Source organism: Haliotis cracherodii, unplaced genomic scaffold, assembly GCF_022045235.1.
Source record: "Haliotis cracherodii isolate W230 unplaced genomic scaffold, xgHalCrac1.p SCAF_12, whole genome shotgun sequence".
In the NCBI taxonomy this organism is placed as follows: Eukaryota; Metazoa; Mollusca; class Gastropoda; order Lepetellida; family Haliotidae; genus Haliotis; species Haliotis cracherodii.
This window is the reverse complement of record NW_027266267.1, coordinates 25,801,595-25,825,861: the sequence shown is the minus strand read 5'-3', so window position 1 is coordinate 25,825,861 and position 24,267 is coordinate 25,801,595. Positions and strand designations below refer to the sequence as shown.

Sequence of the window (24,267 nt, the reverse complement as noted above, 5' to 3'; positions counted from 1 at the left end):
GATCTCATCAAACAACAGACATTTCAATTAGTATCCAATTCAACTTATTCAACTAGTTAATTAGTATCCAATGGGCCTTACTGGATGTCTGGCTTTATCACCCGTGTACCATACGTTATTCACTAGGCTTATCTGACTTCATCCAAATATCTGTGTGTTTTTGTTACCCATTACCTGTTGTTATCTCATGCTTATCTCAAAATATATATACCTCTCATTATTTGGATGTGGTCACTTCAGCTTGATGACGGCGTAAGAATCTACATCGAAACGTGGCTACAGGCAATAACCCAGAAGTTGTTGCACATAAAGTTGTACGTTTTTATTACATACATACAGGGGATGATCAATGGTTTCAAAGACACAGTCATTGACTGAAGCATATTGCACAGGTGCATTTTCTTGGTGGAACAACATAACACTAGTGAGTTTTCCATGACATTTAGCATTGGCATTCTCACGCAGTTGTCTGATCAGATAAGCATAATATTAACCACTGGCTTGACCTTTCGGAAGGTAGTCCACCAGTAGGAATCTTTGGAATCCCAGAAAAGCGAAGCCATCACCTTGCCATCTGATGAACAGACTTTGCCTGCTACGGATTAGGAAAGGTGAGATGTTTCCACTGCGTTGACTGTTCTCTGGCTGATAGTGATTAAACCAAGACCCATAATACTCGCGCAACAAAATCAGCTGGGTCTACTTTAAAACGATGTATATTTCATGGGAGATTATGGACCTTGGTCATTTCTGATCAATCGTCAAAAAAAACTAAGAACACAGAGTGCTATAATCTTGTCATGCCAATTTTCTCGGAATGTTCTCCACGCATGCGAGATGTCTGGTTGTGTATGACATATGGCGAGTCAAGATCATTCATAATCATATCTTGTGTTTATGAGCTTTTTCCGAAGTTGTGGTTGTTGAAGGCATCCTGATCTTGGATCATGTTCGAGGCTCTCTATTTCCCTTCTGAACTCCACTGCCTACTTCTGAACACTTTCAAAGCAAGGGGGATCTTCCGCTAAGGTAAGACCATGGCCAAATAGATTGCTGTTGGATTTAACTTGGAGATACCTGATGACGTACTTGTACATTCACGTTATTGAGTCTGTTTTTAACAAAAGCTCACTATCACCTTTTGTAAGTAAATTATTTGTCCTGCGGCACGGTATACAATGTTCATTACAATCAACATTAAACCACACTTGGATACGACTGTTCTGCTATGGTTTAAACTTCCAAAATCACAAAAAAACACGCTCTTCCATTGGCGAAAAGAAATACAGTTTATCAATTCCCAGCATAAATCAGGTATGTCACATATTAACCCGGTACTCTGCACACACAGGGTAGCACATCTGGGGGCATTAGAATAATAATAGGCTCAGAATAAGGCATTCTACTTGTCGTAAGAGGCGATAAACGGGATCGGATGGTCAGACTCGTTGACTTGGTTGATCCATGTCATCGTATCCCAATGGCGTGGATCGATGCTGATGATGTCAATCACTGGATTGTCTAGTCCAGTCTCGATTTTTTACAGATTATTTATTCATCATATGGCTGGAATATTGCGTTAAACAATAAACAAAACAAAACAAAGCATTTTGGCATTCTCTCGACCTGTTTTTTTTAAAAAACATAACTGTTCCGGTGGTGAAAAGAAAAAGATGCCATAATATTCAAAATTTTAATACCTGTGGATCGAAGGAGCCCTTGTCGTGCATGTGTAGTTTCCTTTGACTGGTAGATTGACCTGTACTTGTTATGAGTTGACTGATAGGGATCGGGAGTCTTTGTGACTTGGTTGATTCATGATCAGTATTGTCTTGTTCTTCTAACGCGGATGCTTTTGGTCTGGGACTCGTGAAGATCCGGGATGGAATAGGTCTTCAGCAACCCATGCTTGCCGTAAAAGGCGACTAAGCTTGTCGTAAGAGTCGACTCACGGGATCGGGTGGTCAGGATCGCTGACTTGGTTGATGCATGTCATCGTATCCCAGTTGCGTGGATCGATGAAAATGATGTCAATCACTGGACTGTCTGGCCTAGACTCAAATATTTACAGACCATGGTCATATATAGCTTGAATATTGCTGAGTGTGGCGTTAAACAACAAACAAAAAAAAGCTTTTGATCTGGATTCGATTACTTGGAGGTGATATCGAATATTTCTGAGTGTGTCTTAAAACAACTTTCACTCACTTACTCGCACTTGTTCAGTTGATCAGTTTCATTTACAAAAAGTTGTTCCGATATATAATAGTGGACTTTCAGCTGCTTAAGGCGCAAACATCATTCCTCAAATGAGGGAAATGGTCCTAAGAATTCGCTTTTGACAACAAACACATGTTTTATTCTCTCAATTTAATAGGTAATCACAATTGAGAATTCTCAGTTGATTAATAATAATATTTCCCTTCTATGAATGTATAAATATTGATATTCTTTAGATAGATCGGTATGATTTACTGTCTATCTGATTGCCACCAATTCATCAAATAGCTTACACACGTGCACGCACGCACACACACAAACACACACGCATACGCGCAAAGTTCATTTCATCACAAATATTGCTTTTATTAGATTGTATATGCAAAGAATCAGGTGACCGTCTGACCAAGGTTATGTCTCAAACTGTTCCACTCATAAGGCACTCGATATGGTATATTTGTAATCTCAGAACCAAAACAAGTGATAAGGTATATAATCACTAAATGACTTGGTTAGTCTTGACCGATTTCAGGACTTGACCAATTGACTAATTACCCTTGAGGCAAGTCATATTAGGAGGGGGGCGGGGTGTTGGGGCTGTGATTTTTTTAAACATTCTGTTCAAGTTAACATAAAAAGCATAACAGATAATCAGTCAGAAGGTTTTAAAATTAAATTTAAATTGAATTAAAAGAAATTCACTGACATGCTGGATGTTCTTGAAAGTTCTATGGTTCCTCCATTCAGAGGAATAATATATCCTACGATTCAAGCTATTGTAACGTTTTCTACTATCAAATACAATAACCCTCTTGCTTCCAACGATCTCATGGATTTAATACGCCATGTTTTCTTTTCGAAGCCGTACAAATATCGGATGATCCTGGGTTCGAGTCCATCATTCTCCCTGGCAATGGCTTTGGTTTCTCCGGACCTTACACTTGACTTTCACAAACGCGAAAACCAGCTACTACACGCGACGATTTTTAAAGAATGTCCCACCACAGTAAGGTGACGACCAAAGTTGGATTTGAAATACTGCGTCAAGCAGCATCAAACCCAATTCTATCAAAACTCCTAAAAATGATGAATATACCGTTGTGGATAGCACTTAAGATGACATGAACCATGAGTGAGTGAGTGAGTTGAGTTTAACGCCACTTATAACAGTATTCCAGTTATATCGCGGCGTGTCAGCCTACTGTGGGAGGAAAGCCCCAAGTGATGCAGGTCTTAGACGTTTACCGGGATTCAAACCCACAATCATAGGTTCCTGGCGTGCCAAAGGCACTCAACTCTGCACAGCGAATCGCGGCGCCTTGGACGACTGGGCCACACACACACACACACACACACACACACACACACACCCCACCCCCCACCCCCCCCCCCCCACCCCCCCACCCCCACACCCACCCTCCCCACCCCACCCTCATGAACCATGATGAACCATGAAACTACTTCAAGGCTTCTATAGCAATAACAGTAACATCAGACCTAATGGATTATACCAAGGTAAGAAACGCTCATGGCAACAAAAAACATTGTTTCCAGTAACCTGACATTGATATCATTAAACTTGCCACTCAGACTCTGTACCTATTCGTCAAGAAATGTAACTCAACAAAACTTACATATCTTAAAAAATTGTTTTACCAATCTACCTACACATGTCTGTCGTGCTCCCTGAAAACCAATATTATTCCTTTTCCTAAACGGACAATAAATCACAGGATATATCAACAAACCTGGGGAAATGAGCAGATGTTCATATAATAAACATAACATATGAAATATAACTACTGGGTCGATCGTTATACATTATAAGGGTAACGCTATTTTTCAGGGCATTATCATTTGCAGAAGCCTGAGGTCTTCCATTAACTGAAAAGACCGAGGGCTTCTGCAAATGATAATGCTCTGAAAAATAGCGTTACCGTTATTATAGCTAAAATGGATAGAATTTGTAATCACATAAAAATAAACAGTATCGGTTTTGAAACATTTTGTGCAATCAACACGAATTTCACTGAATTTCACCAAAAATGGAAACGTCATAAAACAGATGACGTCACTATTGAGCGTGACGTCACCTTTCCCTAACCCTATGACGTCACTTAACAACCGGCGTGATAACGGCCCGTCGTCAAGCAATATGAGGGCATTATCAAGTTACAGTGGCCCGCTCATCTCTAGGTAAATTCTATCCATTTTAGCTATAATGAATACCAGAATATAGAAAATAATCAGTGTTGATTATCTGCCGAAACAGGCACCCGTAAAAGACAAAATAGCGGGGAAAATTATGTGAATGGATGATTGCAAATCAGGGATGACAACTGGTTTTCGCGAAAAGGGTTCGCATGAATTACAGTATTGTTATTTGTATTGTGATGGAAGCCACTGAAGGTATCCATTGTTCCGTTTCGGAATATCTTAATGTTAAAACCTAACGATTCGTCTGCACATATATATTGTCTTTATAGTCACACACGTCCGATGCGAAGGCGATATATTCAACTTCGTAATGAATCACTTCATAATTTCCCACAAAAGACACCTTCTTCGCTTCGCTGTCACTGAAGTAGGCCTTTGTAGAAACGTATTAAAGTCACTGCTAACGAATTAGCGTTACGTTGCTAGCATGTCCAGTAACAGGGGACTCTGTTGTACGGCTGGCCACAGGTACAAACTTTTGGCTATTTTGTTGTTCCACTCGGTCAGGTTTCTGACGGCTGTCAGACGATCTATGATCTTGGCGAATCTAATCATCGGTTTCGAATGGTGTTTCTGGAGAAGGAGTATCAGACATTTGATGACTTTCCATTGGATTTCCTCCACCTTGTCAGGCTGTGCTAGGTCACATCGATCTGCAATTGAACATATTTACATGGTGAGCGAGTGAGTATGGTTTTACGCCGCTTTTAGCAATATTCCAGCAATATCACGGCGGGGAACATCAGAAATGGGCTTCACGAATTGTTCCCATGTGGGGAGTCGAACCCGGGTCTTTGGCGTTACGAGCAAACGCTTTAATCATTAGGCTACCCGACCACCCCTTTACAGGAAGAGAACGTACAATGTACGTACGTTCATAACAATCTCTGTGAATTCCTGACCATTCTTGTCGTAATGAAACATTACAGAATGGAATACATAACAAACGTTATACTTTTGAAATCAACTGGTGTTATTACTGGTTTAGAACACGCCTTCAGCAACCCCTGCTTTTCGTAAAAGCCGACTATGCTTGTCCTAAGAGGCGACGAACGGGATCGGGTGATGGGGCTCGCTAACTTGGTTGATGCATGTCATCGGATCTCAATCGCGTGGATCGATGCTCATGATATCAATTACTGGATTGTCTGGTCCAGACTGGATTATTTACAGACCGCCTATTGCTGAGTGCGGCGTTAAACAACAAACTGGTTGTTCCAATTCACGATGCAGAAACCCACCTTTACGCATTGATATAACATTAAAGGGCGAGGATGTGCTGAATATTTTGCATAAAAAATATTATACTCAGTATTTGGACAAAATATATTTTAATAATTCTTCTCAGAACAATTTGCCAAATAATGGTGTTGAATGAGAACAGACACCAAGGGCTGTTGTTTTCTTATTGACAGTGATGCCAGATATTGGTGCAATCTCATTAAAATCAGATCTTAGTTCTCGCTACCGCGAAGCAAAGATCTGAGGACATCCCATTAGGGGTCACGTCAGAACGGCCTTTCATCCGACCAATCAGTGCGTCGCTTACCAGATCATGAAAGTAACAGTCGGAATGTGATTTCTATTCATGCAACCTCGAAAACTTTAACACGGGGTATTCCGAACGATAAATACGGGCTTAACGACTGAATCCATACAATCTAGACCATATATTAGCCATCCCAGAATGTTCTTTTGTTCAGGTTTCAAATTTGTAAGCGAGATCTTGTCAAAATATGTTTCGAAGCGTTGTCGCCAAATTGAAATTAGTGCCGTAAAGCACGAGAAAGCTGCCTTCTGATTGGCTAATGTCGACCGCTTGTCAGTCATTCCATTGGTCGGTCGGGGTTCGCGAAAAGTCGGTCTGACGTGACCCGTATGGGATGTCCTTAGATCTTTGTTTAGCGATAGCGAGACCTTAGATCTGATTAATGAGATTGGATACTGGTGGTATTTAGGCAAATTGTTTTTTAAAATGACTTCCTCATCAGCTTTCCACAAATTTGGATTTACCTCACGTTGTTTGTTTATAAGAGTGGGGTACAAGGTAAATGAAGTACAGTAAACTACGTTTATAACGAACACGCTTATAGCGAGCTGACCGATATAACAAACTTATTATTAAGTCCCTGCCATTTGTTGTATATATGCCGTATATATACTTATAATGAACTACGGTTATTATAAACTAATATTAGTGGTCCCTTTGAGTTCGTTATAACCGTAGTTTACTGAGTATAGTAATTCATTAGAATAAAATTAATGAATATGAGAGTGATCGAGTTTAGTGAGTGAGTGAGTATAGTTTTACGCCGCAATATGACGGCGGGGGACACCAGAAATGGGCTTCACACATTGTATTGAACCCGGGTCTTCGAATTCGGCGTGATGAATGAAGACTTAAAGCACCAGGCTACTCCACCGCCCCGATTGCCTTTTGAACAAGAGTAACCTGACACTTTCACAATCAAGCCTATCAAGATTATTGAACCGTTGGCTTTGTTTTGGAGGTTGGGTGTCACTAGTTATCCTATGCATATCCTATCACCAAAAAAACACCATATGCCCCCCAAATAAATACTTAAAAATATAAAGGGTTGCTCAAGTGGAGGTTAATTCTGGCAAGTACAGTAAGCATATACGAAACAAATTTGGATTTTCAACTGGCTATTAACATCCTCTCTCCAGCAAATGCGTTGACAACATTATAAAACCTTTTTCAAAATTGAACTTATTTTCGTTATAAAGACAAATCTTGTGAAAACAATGTTTATTTATATCTTATATGAGCCGCTGTGGCGGCCTCTTTGTACTGTTTGACTTTATTGTAGCTAGGGGTACGCGGAGCTTGTGAAAATGACACTGATATGTTGAGTAGATTTGGAGAAGGAGATTTGTGTTTCAGGACTGATACATTAGCTCACATTAACACTATCAGTGAGTGAGTATGGGTTTAAGCCGCTTTTAGCAAATTTCCAGCCATATCACGGCGGGGGACACAAGAATTGAGTTTCACACATATTACCCATGTGGGGAATCGAATCCGGGTTTACGGCGTGACGAGCGAACGCTTTAACCACTGGGATACCCCACCTCCCCTTACAATATCAAGATGTGCTAAAATAGTGCAACGGCACTGTAGCACATCTGGGTAGTTCAACAGTAATTAGGTAGTCCAGCCGTATATGCCGTGCTGTATTTGTCATGACAGAGTGACATGCTTCATTAAGAAATGAACGACAAATTGGAGTTGCTTATTCTCCCTGCTGTGTTTTATTGTACGATAAACAACGACCATATGGGATATCAACATTATGTCCAGCCTCAATAAGGATGTTAATAAATTATACAACTTTAAAAATATTTACCCGTATTCAAATAATGATACTCCCTAAATACAATCCGACCTCATGATCAGCAACGTCGGAAAGTCTATTTTATGAACAGGGGGGTTAAGTTTGGTACTTTCCGGATATTGTCACAATTTTCACGTCGATTATCTCAGCGACCATTTATATGTATATATAGTCGCTGATTATTTGTACCTATTCTCAAAATACCGAGTGTCTATCTCTCCCACTTTTGGACTATTGCGTTTATCTAATTTGTCCAGCTACATCGATGGGGAACAACCCATCAAAACAAACATCGTGCAATTTACGACATCATCTGGTTGCGATTACGACATCATCAGGTTGCGATTACGACGTCATCTGGTTGCGATTACGACATCATCAGGTTGCGATTACGACATCATCAGGTTGCGATTACGACGTCATCAGGTTGCGAAGGCATGTTCGAATCTCGAAATGACGTCATGATAGAACAATGTTTTATCGTGAAATAAACCACGCTTCGTTTTTTGCGATTTTTCGCGTGGTTATCTAATTTCCCCCCATCATATTCCACCATGATAATAATGGAAAAGTTTAATACTGTTTACACTAAATAAAAAAAGAACATGTGCTGGACTTACCAGTGAATAGAATACACATTGTCTTGATCACCACGCACTCTTCTACGCTGAGTTTCAGAACTTTCAGCGAATCAGCAAAGTTAAAAGCTTCAAGCATGAAGTCTTCATCCCATATCTTACATATTTCATGAAGATGTAGGCATTTGCCCGACGATGTACTCAACACCTTCAGTTTACTGTTGTAGCCCCGGAAGCTGCCCAGAAAGAAAAACTCGAACCTCGCACCTAAAATAAGAACAAAATAGATAAGTAAGTCAATCGCGTTAAAGAATATAAGAGAAAAAGGGCTCAGAGAGACAATTCAGACGAATTTCGATTTTCAGCTTTTAAACAGTCAACTTATTAGGATAGCCTGCGAAAATAGTCCATTTCTTCGATACATGTTGGACAAATGTTCCGATCCACGACTTACTCTTTACACACAAAATTGCACATATTAAAGATTCTTAAGAGCACCTGCATTTCTCTGGAATAGTTGCAACAAAAGGTTCAAAGGAAGAGAATTTATGGATGTCAACTTCTTTATTATGGGGGGCACGGGTGGCCCAGTCGTCTAAGGCGCCACGATTCGCTGTGCAGAGTTGCGTCCCTTGGCACGCCAGAAACCTATGATTGTGGGTTCGAATCCCGGTTCGCCCCGATTATGTTTCTAGGTTTGTCAGCACCATACCCGTGCTCGTGGGTTTCACCGAAGTGGTAAGTGTCTGAGACCTGCATCACTTGGTGGTTTTCCTCCCACATTAAGCTGACACGCCGCGATATGACTGGAATACTGTTAAAAGCGGCGTTAAACCCAACTCACTCACTCACTCTTTATTATGACGACCGTGACCGGGCACCTATCTGCCTTGTGCTTGGGACTTATTGCTTTGATCTTTGTGTTAATTATCTAGCTGGCCTCCTTTTTCCCCTTATTGCAATTTCCATTCTTTTACCTATCAGTGTTAATTACCCCCGGCCTCCCGTTTGCCCTTTGTTCATTTTCCATTACTGATCAATGATAATTTGGAGGCTGGCTTCTAGTTGTCCATAACCATCAGCGCTATTTACTGTAAAGTGTTGGCTTCTATTGTCTTGTTGCTAATCACCCAACAGCGGCAATTATCTGTCGACGTCTCTTGTAAGTTTCCACCTTTTGTTATCTTATTACTCGTGTTGTCCTTACATGTACATATATATGCTCTTTGCCCTAATAATTCATTCACCTGATCAATCAGAAATTAAAAGTGTAAACAAACAAAAAATCAACAAAAAATGGCATAACCTATATCTAAACTCAAATAGCCAAATCAAAAAAGTGCTCAGCAAACCACTAACCAAACCAAAAATTCTCCATCCATCAGAAAAAATCGACAGAGTAATCTCTAAACTCCAAACAGGACACAACAACATAAATAACCACCTAAAAAAATTAAAAAACACACTACAGGTAACTGCCCACACTGCGAACAACCAGAAACCCCAGAACACGCACTCATCCACTGCACACACTACCTAACACATCGAACCGCATTACAAACCACCCTCAATCTAAACAAGGCTCTCACTCTAGAAGCAATACTAAACCCACAAAATAAACTAGAAAACTTCAAGGCCTTAGGCGTATTCTTAATCAAAACGGAACTAATAAAACGCATCTAAAAACACTATAATCTACCAAATCAAAACCACATAATCAAACAAACATCCGCCATACCCAGCTTCCTTAGTTCTACTCCCCAACCCCATCGGCATCTATTCCAAATCTCAAAATTCCCAAATTCTATATAAGCAGCCCCTAAAGCCGCCTCTTGGGTTGCACACACCACTTTTCGCCCTTTTCGGAAACACATTAAATGGCCTGGCCGGGCCCGTGTGCGAAATACGCATCAGTCGGAACGCGCACGTTAAATCTCCAATATAAGTAAGTAAGTAAGGCATTCATTCACCTGATGAAGGAGTAAGCATATACTCCGAAACGTTGTGTTTCGTCATAATAAAGAAGTTGACACCCATAAATCTCTTCCTTATGTGTATCACTTCTAAATGCCATTCACAGACTTGAAAAGGTTCAAAGATCATTCATACCTCTGATCATCATCCCAGCTCAAAAGTACTTGTCACATACCGTATTCGACGTAATAAGCACCCCGCTCTAATAAGCGCCCACGGCGATATTTGCTAATATACTGGCTAGTGAACAATCCCAGTTGGCACCTCTTCCGATTGATTACTGTACACAAGACTTATCTATTCGTGTATAATACACACTCGTGTGTTATATGCACCCATAATTACGGACAATTCAATTCTGGAAAAATGTTTGTCGTGTATAATACGCACAGACTTTTCTCTTGTATCATTCAGGCTGTCAGCATAAACCACGAAATTTACAATCTTTCAACTCTGTTTTTTTTCACCAAAATTCTAATAAGAGGCCCCTATTTCTAATTTTAAGAACGCCCTGGGCGCTTATTACGTCGAATACGGTATTACAGTTACTGCCACAAGAATCAGCAGATAAATAAGACATCTGAACAATTACACTAACTATTTGCATGAAACCATAAAGAAGTATCACAAAATGGTTCAGAGAGAAAACTGACACAACTCCTCCCTCCCACATAAGAAGCCATACTTTATAGGTGAGGAGAAATGGGGTTTAACGTCGCGTCCAAGATGATTGCACTTATATAGCGACGTGCATGTACGTATATTTGTGTGTGTGGCTGCTTGTACTTGTCAGGACTGTTGCCGATTTATAGTGCTAGCTCACTGAGATACCATACCGCAGTTTAGCACGAATACCCCACTCAGACACAGTATACAGGCTCCGAGCCGACCAGTCCTTGTTTTAGCCCCTTAATGCCGAGCGCCAGACAGGGTAACAACAAGTACTATCTTTTAACGTCTTTTGGTATGACGCGGTCTGGGATCGAACCCCTGACCTTCCGCTCACCGGGCGGACGCTCTACCATTAGACCACGGAAGCGGTCCCCATACTTTATAAGCGAAATAAGCATAGTAAATAAGAGACAATATTTAGGCTGCAGAATATATGAGTGATGTTGTAAACGAAGTGATTGAACCAAACTGTCCTGCCAGTCAGAGAACAATACGTTCGAGACTTACATGATTTGTAGATTCGATGTTTTAGCATGTTTAAAATTTTAACCATGGCCTCCTTACATGGTATATAATTAGAGTTAGGGATAAAATCTGATGAGAAATATATGTAACATGACATCCTTGCCATTGCCATTGTTGTTGTGGTAAACGCCCACTCACTCACTCACTCACTCACAAACTAGCTATTTTAGAACCAATGCACGTATGAAACTTGCCTTTAATGAGATTTGCCTGATCATCTGAAGATAATACCGTAAACCCTGGAACCGCCTTCACGAAGCTGATATACCGCCGTATCCCTGCCTCCATGGACGCAGCAAAAGCCCTCATCATATCCTGGCGGTTATCGATATCTATCCCAGTTGACTGGTAAATCTCATCGTACTGCTCACGAGGCAAGGTAGTCATTGGTCCAAACATGTCCACCTTTAACTTGTATTGCTCCTGCAAGCATCATTCAAACAGCATAGGTTAAGGCATCTACATCAATGACATATTGATTTAACCACACAAGGAGACGCTTGGAAATATTGCATATCTAGAATATGTTTACAGTAAAATACTTCATATTTACAAAATAGGCTTGATATAAATGTCATAGACCCAGAGGTACTTTTCAGTTCCCTTTTTTCTTTCCATCAGTATATGTGCTTTCAATTCAAGTTATTCTTTCAAATTAATGCGTCATCTAATTTTTACCTCTGTTTTATATACAATATATGATAATACTTTAACAATCGGATTTTGGTAAGTACAACAGAGTTTTACAACAAAATCAGAACATAATGAAGCCAACTGTTTTATGGATGATAATTCTTTGATCATCCACAAATAGCGCCCCCTGCTTATACAGTTGTCAAAAATGTAGCTGGCTTGTTTTCATAATCTGATTTATGGTATTTCCTGTGCTTTATTCCACACACATCACGTCTCAGTATATATCATTTTATCTCCTTTCAAGCTTTATTCCTTGTATTTTTGGACAGATTTATTACCAAATACATGTTTAATGCAATATCTTTAGAAAAAACGTATAATTCACCTTGTGCCATTCCCCAGATCTTACATGTTTAGTTCATCTGACTGAAATTAAATGAGCTTTTGTCATCGTATGTTTCCGTCGCCTGTCGTCCGTCGTGCGACGTCTGTCGTACGTCGCAAACGTTTTCTCCTCAGAAAGACCTTGACTTTGGATTTTTGATAATCTAATACTAGTGTTACATAAACATTTGTGATAATATCGCTGTTGTACTGTCCGTTGTCAATGGGTTTGTATTCTCTTACTTTGTAAATGGTCTGGTCACGATGTGGCTGAAAAACTGCTGATGTGACTCAAGTTTATCATCCAAAACTGGCTCCCACAGGTGATATCGCTTGGGTGAGATCAAGCGATATCTACACTGTAGATATCGCTGCAATGAAATTGCATCACAATGCTTTACAGACCATTGTGACGTCAATGGTTACCATGACGTCACAATCATATGACATCACTAATGGCTCTGCTACTGAAGTTGAAAGCATTGCTTTTTACACTTAAGACACTTCTAATTACTGTCTACAAACTGAAAAAGTTGGAAGAATGATGTTGGATGATAAATAAAATTTCACCCGAGTGTCTTTTGATATGAAATATACCAACACTCGTTGATAAAAGTGGAAAAAATCCTCGGCAAGCCTCGGAGTTTTCTCACTTTTATCAACTCGTGTTGATATATATGATATCAAAAGACACTCGGGTGAGATTCTCTATTTAACTCACTCAATGACTCTATTTACTACCAGAATATTGCTGATCTTTTTTTCTAGGCTCTCACTGGGCACAGAAGTGACAAAATAAGACACAGACAGAAGAACGGCCATGATTATTATCGCCTAAGTCATATTCTATATTGCTACATCCGTGAAGATCCGGGGTAGAATTTATACTTGCCGTAAAATACTATGCTTATAGCTAGAGGCGACTAATAGGATCGGGTGGTCAGGCTCGCTGACTTGGTTGATGCATGTCATCGTATACCAATTGCGTGGATCGATGCTTATGATGTCAATCACTGGATTGTCTGGTCCAGACTCGATTATTTACAAACCGCCGTCATATAGTTGGAGTATTGCTGAGTGCGGCGTTACACAACAAACGAACAGAACAAAGAAGCTATATTACTTAAATAAATATTTGAGACAAAATGGCGGAATCGTGGGTTTGCTGACAGAACATGAGACTATAGCACGATATATTGGTATGACGAAAAATGACAATGTAATTTACATTTATTTGCACCAATTATTTGCGATTCTACTTACGTAATATGTTTGCTGATCTTTCTCGAGAGTGTCCTCGGATAAATTCAATGTGGACTGCACATATTTGTAGTGGGCGTCTAGTATTGTCTTCATAAGGGTCTCGGTCTCCGTGACGTCCCCCGATAGTCGCCATGGCGCCGGATGAGGGGGGGCTGGTACCACTGTGTCTTCATATTCTGGTAGTGTGCCATCTCGAATTTTCTGGATTTCTAAAATATCTTGTGTTCTCTTTTTGTGTGTGTATCGACCCGTTTTGATGGCTGCAAAAGATAAAAATAATATTTTCTCAAGCTTTTTTTACGCCAGACTTGTCTTACAGCTATAATATGGCGACATCGAGTCTGGATCAGAACAACACACTGAATTAATATTTGATTGGGATTGGTTGGTCAGGCTCGCTGACTTGGTTGATGCGTGCCATCGTATCCCAATTGCGTAGATTGATGCTCATGATGTTAATCACTGGATTGTCTGGTCCAAACTCCATTATTTAAAAACGCCGTCATATAGCTTGGTTATTGCTGAATGAGGCGTTAACAAACAAAGATAATCAGCAGTGTGCCATCAAGTTGCAATATTGTGGACACAACAGATATTAATCTTAATTACATCTTCCCTATCATTTCATCAGTTACCTTATTTCCTGTAGTATATACCGAAACAAGAGCAACCATACGCCCAGAACAACAAACAAACAAAAACAAACAAACAGGCTGAGAATATCCACATATCTACAAATTCATAGTTATTGCTAATCGAATCAGTGTATCTATGGTGGTCCAGTCGTCTAAGGCGCCGCGATTCGCTGTGCAGAGTTGCGTATCTTTGGCAAGGCAAAACCTATGATTGTGGGTTCGAATCCCGGTTCGCCCCGATTATGTTTCTAGGTTTGTCAGCACCATACCCGTGCTCGTGGGTTTCACCGAAGTGGTAAATGTCTGAGACCTGCATTACTTGGGGCTTTCCTCCCACATTAAGCTGACACGCCGCGATATAACTGGAATACTGTTAAAAGAGGCGTTAAACCCAACTCACTCACTCACTCATTCGATACGCTGCCAGTTTCAGCGTCTTAGGATAATGACCCCCATTTCCGGCCTGGTTGGACTTCGGATGACATACTCATCCAGTGACAGCCCACTGAACATCTCAGTCTGTAGGTAATCTCTGACGTCTAGACATGTAATAGTCACAGATACGGCCTTTGAAGCTGTCAGCGGTGACACAGATGCCAGCTAACGTCACCCAGAGGCCATCTGTGTGCTTTACTGCTGGCCAAGAGATTGTAACTGCAGCGAATCGGTTGATTTCCTCGCCCAAACTCAAAACACATACATGCAAACAAGAGCTGCATTTTAAATTCCATATTTTTCGTGAAGAAAATTGTTCCGTAATATTACTTTGTTTCAATGTGACTGACATCTTTGAGCCAGCATTGTAGTGAACAAGGCAAAGCTAGGGACAAAGTTCGCAGTAGAAATATATGCGGAAACGTTGACGGATTCTCGTCCGCAAATGGGCACAGTGTGAATGATGATGGTGTTGGAGATTTAATGAGCGCTTCCGGAGGTGCCGATTTCGCACTCGGCAAAGCGTGTAGCTCGAGATCCTGCAGTGATGTTGCTGGAATATTGCTGAAATTAACCCGTGTGTGTGTGTGTGTGTGTGTGTGTGTGCGTGTGCGTGTGTGTGTGCGTGTGCGTGTGCGTGTGCGTGTGCGTGTGTGCGTGTTCCTACCCTAATCTCAAAGGCAGATTGCTTCATTCTCGTCTTTGAATGCATACCTATATTCCTGACACATTTGAAACTTAGTTTTATTTCTGTTTCATACCAAACCAGACCAATATGTCTGATACAAATCATATTCATATTTCGGTCCGATGTATGTTCACAATGAGGTATGTATTCAAATTATTATTTGTACTGAACTATTATGTGCGTCTTTATATCAATTTGTATTAAATATCAATATTCTATACTTTGCATAATGCAACTGACCCGTGAAGGTCCGGGGTAGAATAGGTCTTCAGCAACCAATGCTTGCCATAAAAGGCGACTATGCTTGTCGTAAAAGGCGACTAACGGGATCGGGTGGTGAGGCTCGCTGACTTGGTTGATGCATGTCATCGATCCCAATTGTGTGGATCGATGCTCATGATATTAATCACTGGATTGTCTGGTCCAGACTCGATTATTTACAGACCGCCGTCATATAGCTGTAATATTGCTGAGTGCGGCGTAAAACAACCAACCAAACAACCAACCATAATGCTACTATTTCCCCATTTGTCCTACCCAAAGGCAACGCAGACCCTATTCACCTGCAGATCCTGCCCAACGGGCCCTATACGTACATGTAGGTGTCCACGGGAAGTTCACCAGTATTTAATTATATGCCAGAACATTCCCCTCGCTGATTCAAGGGTGAAATTTAACTCATACTATCTTTGTAGAGAAGAATCTTATGCGCATCCGCTGAATATGTAAAACGCTACTTTAAATGGTTTCTGAAAGAATTTAATGTGAAGGGCTATATATGCCATTCTTTCTTTGTTAAGATCATAAGTTAGTATCATTCATCTGATTCATAGTTCTTTATTCTTTTCCGGGATAATGTCATATTTAATGAATATTTATATCGTCAAATACACATTATATAGTTTAACTGTCGGTCGGAAGAATAATCTATGACTTCCTTGAACAATCCCTGAACCTGGCACAATAAAGACACATTACAAATGACAATCATGTGTAATGTACTACGGCAATATATATCCCAAATACTGATAAAAGCAGCGTAAATCCCAATTTACTCATTAACTCACTATAACTCTTGTGTCGTGTAGAAAGAGAATTCGACTGTCAAGATTACATGGTACTTTACGACTTCAACATGTGGGTATGGCTCAATGTGACCCTTTCAAGGACACGTGCATCGCCAATCTTTTGGTATAAAGCAGTATAGAGCAGTTGTGTTCTTTGGAACATGGCATGAAAAGTCATTTGTGGTCATAGGGGTATCAATAGGTTAATCAGCGAGTTCGGTTTTTACGCCACTTTTAGCAATATTAGAGCAATATCACGGCGGGGGACACCAGAAATGGGCGTCACACATTGTACCCATGTCGGGAATCGAACCCGGGTCTTCGGCGTGACGAGCGAACGCTTTAACCACAAGGCTACCCGACCACCCTGTCTATCAATAGGGGTAACGATTGAAGTGTTCGTAAATATTCCAATCCCTCAATGGTCACCCTGATGAATGCCCCTGAGATTGATGGCACTACTAAGTGGAAGCCGGGCGATGGATTCATCACACAACACATCTTGCACGACATACAACTATTTACTCAACAGCATCTGACAGTTTGGCGTAAGTGACTTGCCACATGTTGGCAGCCACGCATCAGCGACGTCACCCTAGAACCCCACTGAGGGCAGCGCAGCCCTGTATTTCTAGAAAATATGGTGTCAAAGGTGGATATATTTTTTGTGAGGGTGGTGGTCCATTAACATTAACGCTTCACATAAATCTCTGCTACAAAAGCACCTGTTACTCCTAGATCTACAGCGACACCTGCTACTACTCTCTCTGGAGCCACACCTACGACTGCAACTACTACCACTACATCACTACAATTTCCCAAGTTCCTCGAATGTTTGGCAAATCAAAAAGGGTAATTTCTCGTCTGTCGGACACGTACCGTCTCACGGATGGATTTTAAGGAAACCTGGGTGTGGAGGGACACCCACACAAGATCGTCTCATTACACTACGAAATAGATTCACATCTGCTCCAGTCATCAATAGAGAATTCCATTCAATAAAAGAAAGGCGTATTTCAAAATCTACCGTTGACCATGATCAGTAAGGGGCGGTAGTGTCATGGTGTGGGGCGGTATTACACATGGCAGGCGAACTGATTTGGTTATTGTGAATGAACATATGACTGGCCAGGGATATACTGGTAGTGATGAAACGGTGCGTCCTGTCTTTGTACAATTCGCTAGAATTATCGTCAGACATTTTGAACTGCAAGATTACTAATACAGTCCACATCGTGTCCAGGTCGTCACCGACCGATAATCTCCGACGAGAAGGCCCGCTAAGTCCCCAGCATGTCCCCCCCATAGAGCCTCTCCTGGATGTGTTCGCCGGAGATCATACCTAAAGCTACATATCACACACACACCTACTACCGCCATACCTAAAGCTACATATCTACACACACACCTACTACCACCTTACCTAAAGCTACATATCACACACACACCTACTACGGCCATACCTAAAGCTACATATCACACACACACCTACTACAACCATACCTAAAGCTACATATCTACACACACACACACCTACTACCACTATACCTAAAGCTACATATCACACACACACCTACTACCGCCATACCTAAAGCTACATATCTACCCACATACACCTACTACTACCATACCTAAAGCTACATATCTACACACACACCTACTACCAGTATATCTAAAGCTACATATCTACACACACACCTACTACCAGTATATCTAAAGCTACATATCTACACACACACCTACTACCACTATACCTAAAGCTACATATCACACACACACACCTACTACCACCATACCTAAAGCTACATATCTACACACATACACCTACTACTACCATACCTAAAGCTACATATCTACACACACACCTACTACCAGTATACCTAAAGCTACATATCTACACACACACCTACTACCAGTATATCTAAAGCTACATATCTACACACACACCTACTACCACTATACCTAAAGCTACATATCACACACACACCTACTACCACTATACCTAAAGCTACATATCTACACACACACCTACTACCACCATACCTTAAGCTACATATCTACACACACACCTACTACCACCATACCTAAAGCTACATATCTACACACACACACCTACTACTACCATACCTAAAGCTACAAATCTACACACACACCTACTACAACCATACCTAAAGCTGCATATCTACACACACACCTACTACTACCATACTTAAACCTACATATCTACACACACACCTACTACCACCATACCTAAAGCTACATATCACACACACACCTACTACTACCATACCTAAAGCTTCATATCTACACACACACCTACTACCACTATACCTAAAGCTTCATATCTACACACACACCTACTACAACCATACCTAAAGCTACATATCTACACACACACCTACTACCACTATACCTAAAGCTTCATATCTACACACACACCTGCTACCACCATACCTAAAGCTTCATATCTACACACATACACCTACTACTACCATACCTAAAGCTTCATATCTACACACACACCTACTACCACCATACCTAAAGCTTCATATCTACACACACACCTACTACCGCCATACCTAAAGCTACATATCTACACACACACCTACTACCACTATACCTAAAGCTTCATATCTACACACACACCTGCTACCACCATACCTAAAGCTACATATCTACCCACACACCTACTACCACTATACCTAAAGCTACATATCTACACACACACCTACTACCACTATACCTAAAGCTACATATCTACACACACACCTACTACCACTATACCTAAAGCTACATATCTACACACACACCTACTACCACCATACCTAAAGCTACATATCTACACACACACCTACTACCACCATACCTAAAGCTACATATCTACACACACACCTACTACCACTATACCTAAAGCTTCATATCTACACAGACACCTGCTACCACCATACCTAAAGCTACATATCTACCCACACACCTACTACCACTATACCTAAAGCTACATATCTACACACACACCTACTACCACTATACCTAAAGCTACATATCTACACACACACCTACTACCACTATACCTAAAGCTACATATCTACACACACACCTACTACCACCATACCTAAAGCTACATATCTACACACACACCTACTACCACTATACCTAAAGCTACATATCTACACACACACCTACTGCCACCATACCTAAAGCTTCATATCTACACACACACATACTACCACCATACCTAAAGCTACATATCACACACACACACCTACTACCACTATACCTAAAGCTACATATCTACACACACACCTACTGCCACCATACCTAAAGCTTCATATCTACACACACACATACTACCACCATACCTAAACCTACATATCACACACACACCTACTACCACTATACCTAAAGCTACATATCTACACACACACCTACTACCACCATACCTAAAGCTACATATCTACACACACACCTACTACCACCATACCTAAACCTACACATCTACACACACACCTACTACAACCATACCTAAACCTACACATCTACACACATACACCTACTACCACCATACTACTACATCTACTACTACTACTACTACTACAAACTACTACTACTACTACTACTACTACTACTACTACCTGTACTACTACTACTTCTACTACTACGACTACTATATGTATACTCACATCAATCATCACCACATCTAAAGCTACATTTTACATACACATCTACTACCACTGTATCTACAGCTACCTATTTAGAAACACCTACTGCGATATCGACAGCGTCATATCTACAGGCACACCTATTGGTATTACTATACATCTACATACATACCTACAACGATAACTACAGCTACATATCTAAGGCTACACCTACAGCCACTATGCATATGTAGCTGCATATCTACAGACACACCTACTTTTATTCCTGTATGTACAGACACACCTACTGCTGATATATCGACAGCTACATATCTATGTCAAATCCCATCACTACTACTTCCATGGCCATTATCGCCATTACGATCATCATAATCATCATCATCATAATCATCATCATCATTACCATCATCATAATACATGAGGAATGAAACATGTACAGTTACCGTGTTTTGACATGCCGACTGCCAGACATTTCTTATATCTGCAGTATGGACAGCCATTTCTTCTTGCAAGTGATATGTCGCAGTTGCCATTTCCAAGACATTTGTATTTCTCTCGTCGTAGCATGCTCCGTCGAAAGAATCCCTGAAAAATAATATTATTGATAGGCACAAAATGATTATTAATTCATTAATAGCATATATCATCAATGTTTGTTTGCTTATTGTTTAACGCCGCAATCAGCAATAGTCCAGCTATATAAAGGCGATCTGTAAATAATTTAGGCTGGAAAAGACAAAACAGTGATTGATATTACGAGCATCGATCCATACGGGGTATAATAATAGACAGTCAACCAAGTCATATGCATAGAGTGTAAACAAAGCCAATGCTAAATGCATTTAACCTCAAGCAGGCCATGCAAGGATATCAAAATGATGCACCACCAGATTGGCAGATTGCCCCAACCCCTTCTCGGCTTTGATACTCAAGGCAAATATTTCAAACACACATATTAATAGGAATAATAATTTTCAAACCAATTGTGTCAACCAAAATGAAGCTAGGGACGCATGGCCAGACGGAATTATCCTACCATCGTCCAGGTGAAGTATTGGTCAAGTTATGTATTGGCAAAAGGAACGAGTGCCCTCAACAACCCCCGTCCTCCCAGGATCAACCATAGGCTTACTGAAGGGTTGGTTTGGTTTGTTGTTTAACGCCGCACTCAGCAATATTCCAGCTATATTACGGCGGACTGTAAACAACCGAGATGGACCAGACAATCCAGTGACTGATATCATGAGCATCGATCTACGCAATTGGGATACGAGGACATGCATCAACCAAGTCAGCGAGCCTGACCACCCGATCCCGTTAGTCGCCTCTAACGACAAGCATAGTCGCCTTTTACGGCAAACATGGGTTGCTGAAGACCTATTCTATCCAGGATCTGTACGGGTCGACCAGCAAAGGAGTTCTGGGGATACATTCTACCCTGGATCCGCAAGGATCTCTATCACTGAACATGTTTTTTTTTAATATTGTCAAGCACCTGCAGCAGAAGTGATGACGTGAATCCTGCTGGGGATCGTGCAGGAAGCTGAGGGGCGAGAGTCACTGTATGCATGTTCTCCACTGAGGGGGTTTAGCTCTGGATGGAGGTAGTGTCAGCCCATGTTATAAGCGGTTTGTTTGTTGTTTAACGCCACACTCATCAATATTCCAGCTATATTACGGCGGACTGTAAACTATCGAGTCTGGACCAGACAATCTAGTGATTGACATCATGAGCATCGATCCACGCAGTTGGGATACGATGACATGCATCAAATCAAGTCAGTGAACCTGACCACCCGATCCCGTTCGTCGCCTCGCATGGGTTGCCGAAGATCTATTCTGATATCTATACATTCTATTGAATGTAACTTTGATGTGTCGATAAAATGTTTTTTAATGCCATTACTTGTTTTTATTGTAAAATATGGTCGTTAAATATTAATTACCCATTTGTTGTTGTTTTTTCAAAATGCAACAAAGGGACATATGTGAAGGTCAAAAGTCATTGCAGCCTAAAATGTAAAACACTCAGACAATGGCCATATATCCTTGGATATATATCCTTGGACATTCACGCACATACTTACTTGATGCATATGAAATTTCACTGTGACAAAACGTCAACAATAACTCTTAGGTTTCTGAGAACAAGCCGAGGAAGTTGCTAGATTTATGAGATTATGAAAGTGAAAGGGCAAAGTAAGGCCAAAAAACACACGCAATTCTGCATACCGCATACTTTCTGAATATTATTATACAAGAACATACTCTTGACGAGGTCAGTAGGCGAAAACAAGGACAAGAGACTCATCCCCTGTTGCTGTCTGACCGAGAAAGGTTTCGCATATTGACCTCGTCAAGAGTAATCATTCGCTTTGTTATACCGAAATTCACTTTAAAGTTTAAGAAGTCTTTAAACCGTCTTCTGTTATATAACAGTGACTTAGCTGCGATCCATGAAATGTTCGTACCAGACGCCATCATGTTTTCATGTCAACATTCGTCACGAGACAGGTCAATACTGATCATGTGACAAGTCAATATTCGAGGTCAATGCCAGTCAAACGATTTCGGGGTCTCCTTTGAATGTATTGTTTCTTCACGTGGTAGGAATTAACCAATGAATTTGCAAGATTCTTAATACAGGTATAACAGCATATGATACATTATTGTATGACGTAATAGCCGAGCAGGGGTCAAAACAATATTTTCAATATCAATATCAAAGTCAGTTGTATTTTGAACCGAAACAACATCTATTTGAGTATTGATATGATATTTCTTGATTTCAAAATTGTATGACAGATGTTGCTTCATGACAAAAATTATTTGAAGTAAGAATTATTCATGGAACTGACTTGTTTTTATGTTTAAGGTGTCCATTTAACAAGGAATATATATATATATATGATCTTATTCTTTAACAAACCCGTGAAGATGTGGGTTAGAATTGTTTGTCGTAAGAGGTGACTATGCTTGTCGTAAGAGGCGACAATGCTTGTCGTAAGACGCGACTCACGGGATGCATGTTATTATATCCCAATTGATCGCTAACTTGGTGGATGCATGTTATCATTCCCAGTTGATCGTTAACTTGGTGGATGCATGTTATCGTATTCCAATTGATCGCTAACTTGGTGGATGCATGTCATCGTATCCCAGTTGATCGCTAACTTGGTGGATGCATGTTATCGTTTCCCAATTAATCACTAATTTGGTTGATGCATGTTATCGTATCCTAATTGATCACTAATTTGGTGGATGCATATTATTGTATCCCAGTTGATCGCTAACTTGGTGGGTGCATGTTATCGTATCCCAAAATGCTCAAGATGTCAATCATGAGATTGTCTGGTCCAGACTCGATTGTTTACAGACCGCTGTCATATAGCTCAAAATATCGCTGAGTACGGCGTTAATCAACAAGAAAACAAAATATTATTCGTAAATGTTACATTGTGAGGTAATAATCCTATGTTCCCTGACAGTTCAGTGTTAAATAGGTAATACAAAGGAGCATTGTTTATAAGCTCACGAGACAGGAATAAGACATAATACATTTGGCCTGCTTTAAATAACATCACAACTCACGTTTTAAGTAAATCCTGTGTCATTTGTGCTTGATCAGGTATTTACTTACTGACAAGGGTCGGTGGGGTAGTATTGTGGTTAAAGCATTTGCTCGTCACGCCGAAGGTTCGATTCCCGACATGGGTACAATTTGTGAAGCCCATTTGTTGGTGACCCCCGCCGTGATATTGCATGAATATTGCTAGGTGCGGCGAAAAAAAACATGCTATTTGTGCTCTTTGTCCGGCTGCCTACACCTTTTGGTACTCGGGATTCGGGGTCTATTTAGAGGTATTCGGGACTCACCACTGTGGTACCTCGTACGCATATACATTTGTTTTGGAAAGCAGATTTAAAACAAATAAAGGTGTATGCAAAGAGTTCATTA

The 24,267-nt window shown here is 40.6% G+C and overlaps 1 protein-coding gene across 1 annotated transcript in view; it reads right to left on the bottom strand.

Annotated features, from left to right (window-relative positions):
• Positions 1–4,111: 4,111 nt before the first annotated feature.
• Positions 4,112–24,267, bottom strand: part of LOC139457724 (retinoic acid receptor gamma-A-like) — a 69,052-nt gene continuing 48,896 nt past the window's right edge. The window contains exons 4-8 of the mRNA XM_071239075.1: positions 20,753–20,894; positions 13,826–14,085; positions 11,737–11,965; positions 8,414–8,638; positions 4,112–5,090 (exon numbers count right to left, since the gene is read on the bottom strand). Coding sequence (XP_071095176.1) covers positions 4,852–5,090; positions 8,414–8,638; positions 11,737–11,965; positions 13,826–14,085; positions 20,753–20,894 — 1,095 coding nt within the window. The 3' untranslated portion in view covers positions 4,112–4,851. The remainder of the gene's footprint in view (positions 5,091–8,413; positions 8,639–11,736; positions 11,966–13,825; positions 14,086–20,752; positions 20,895–24,267) is intronic.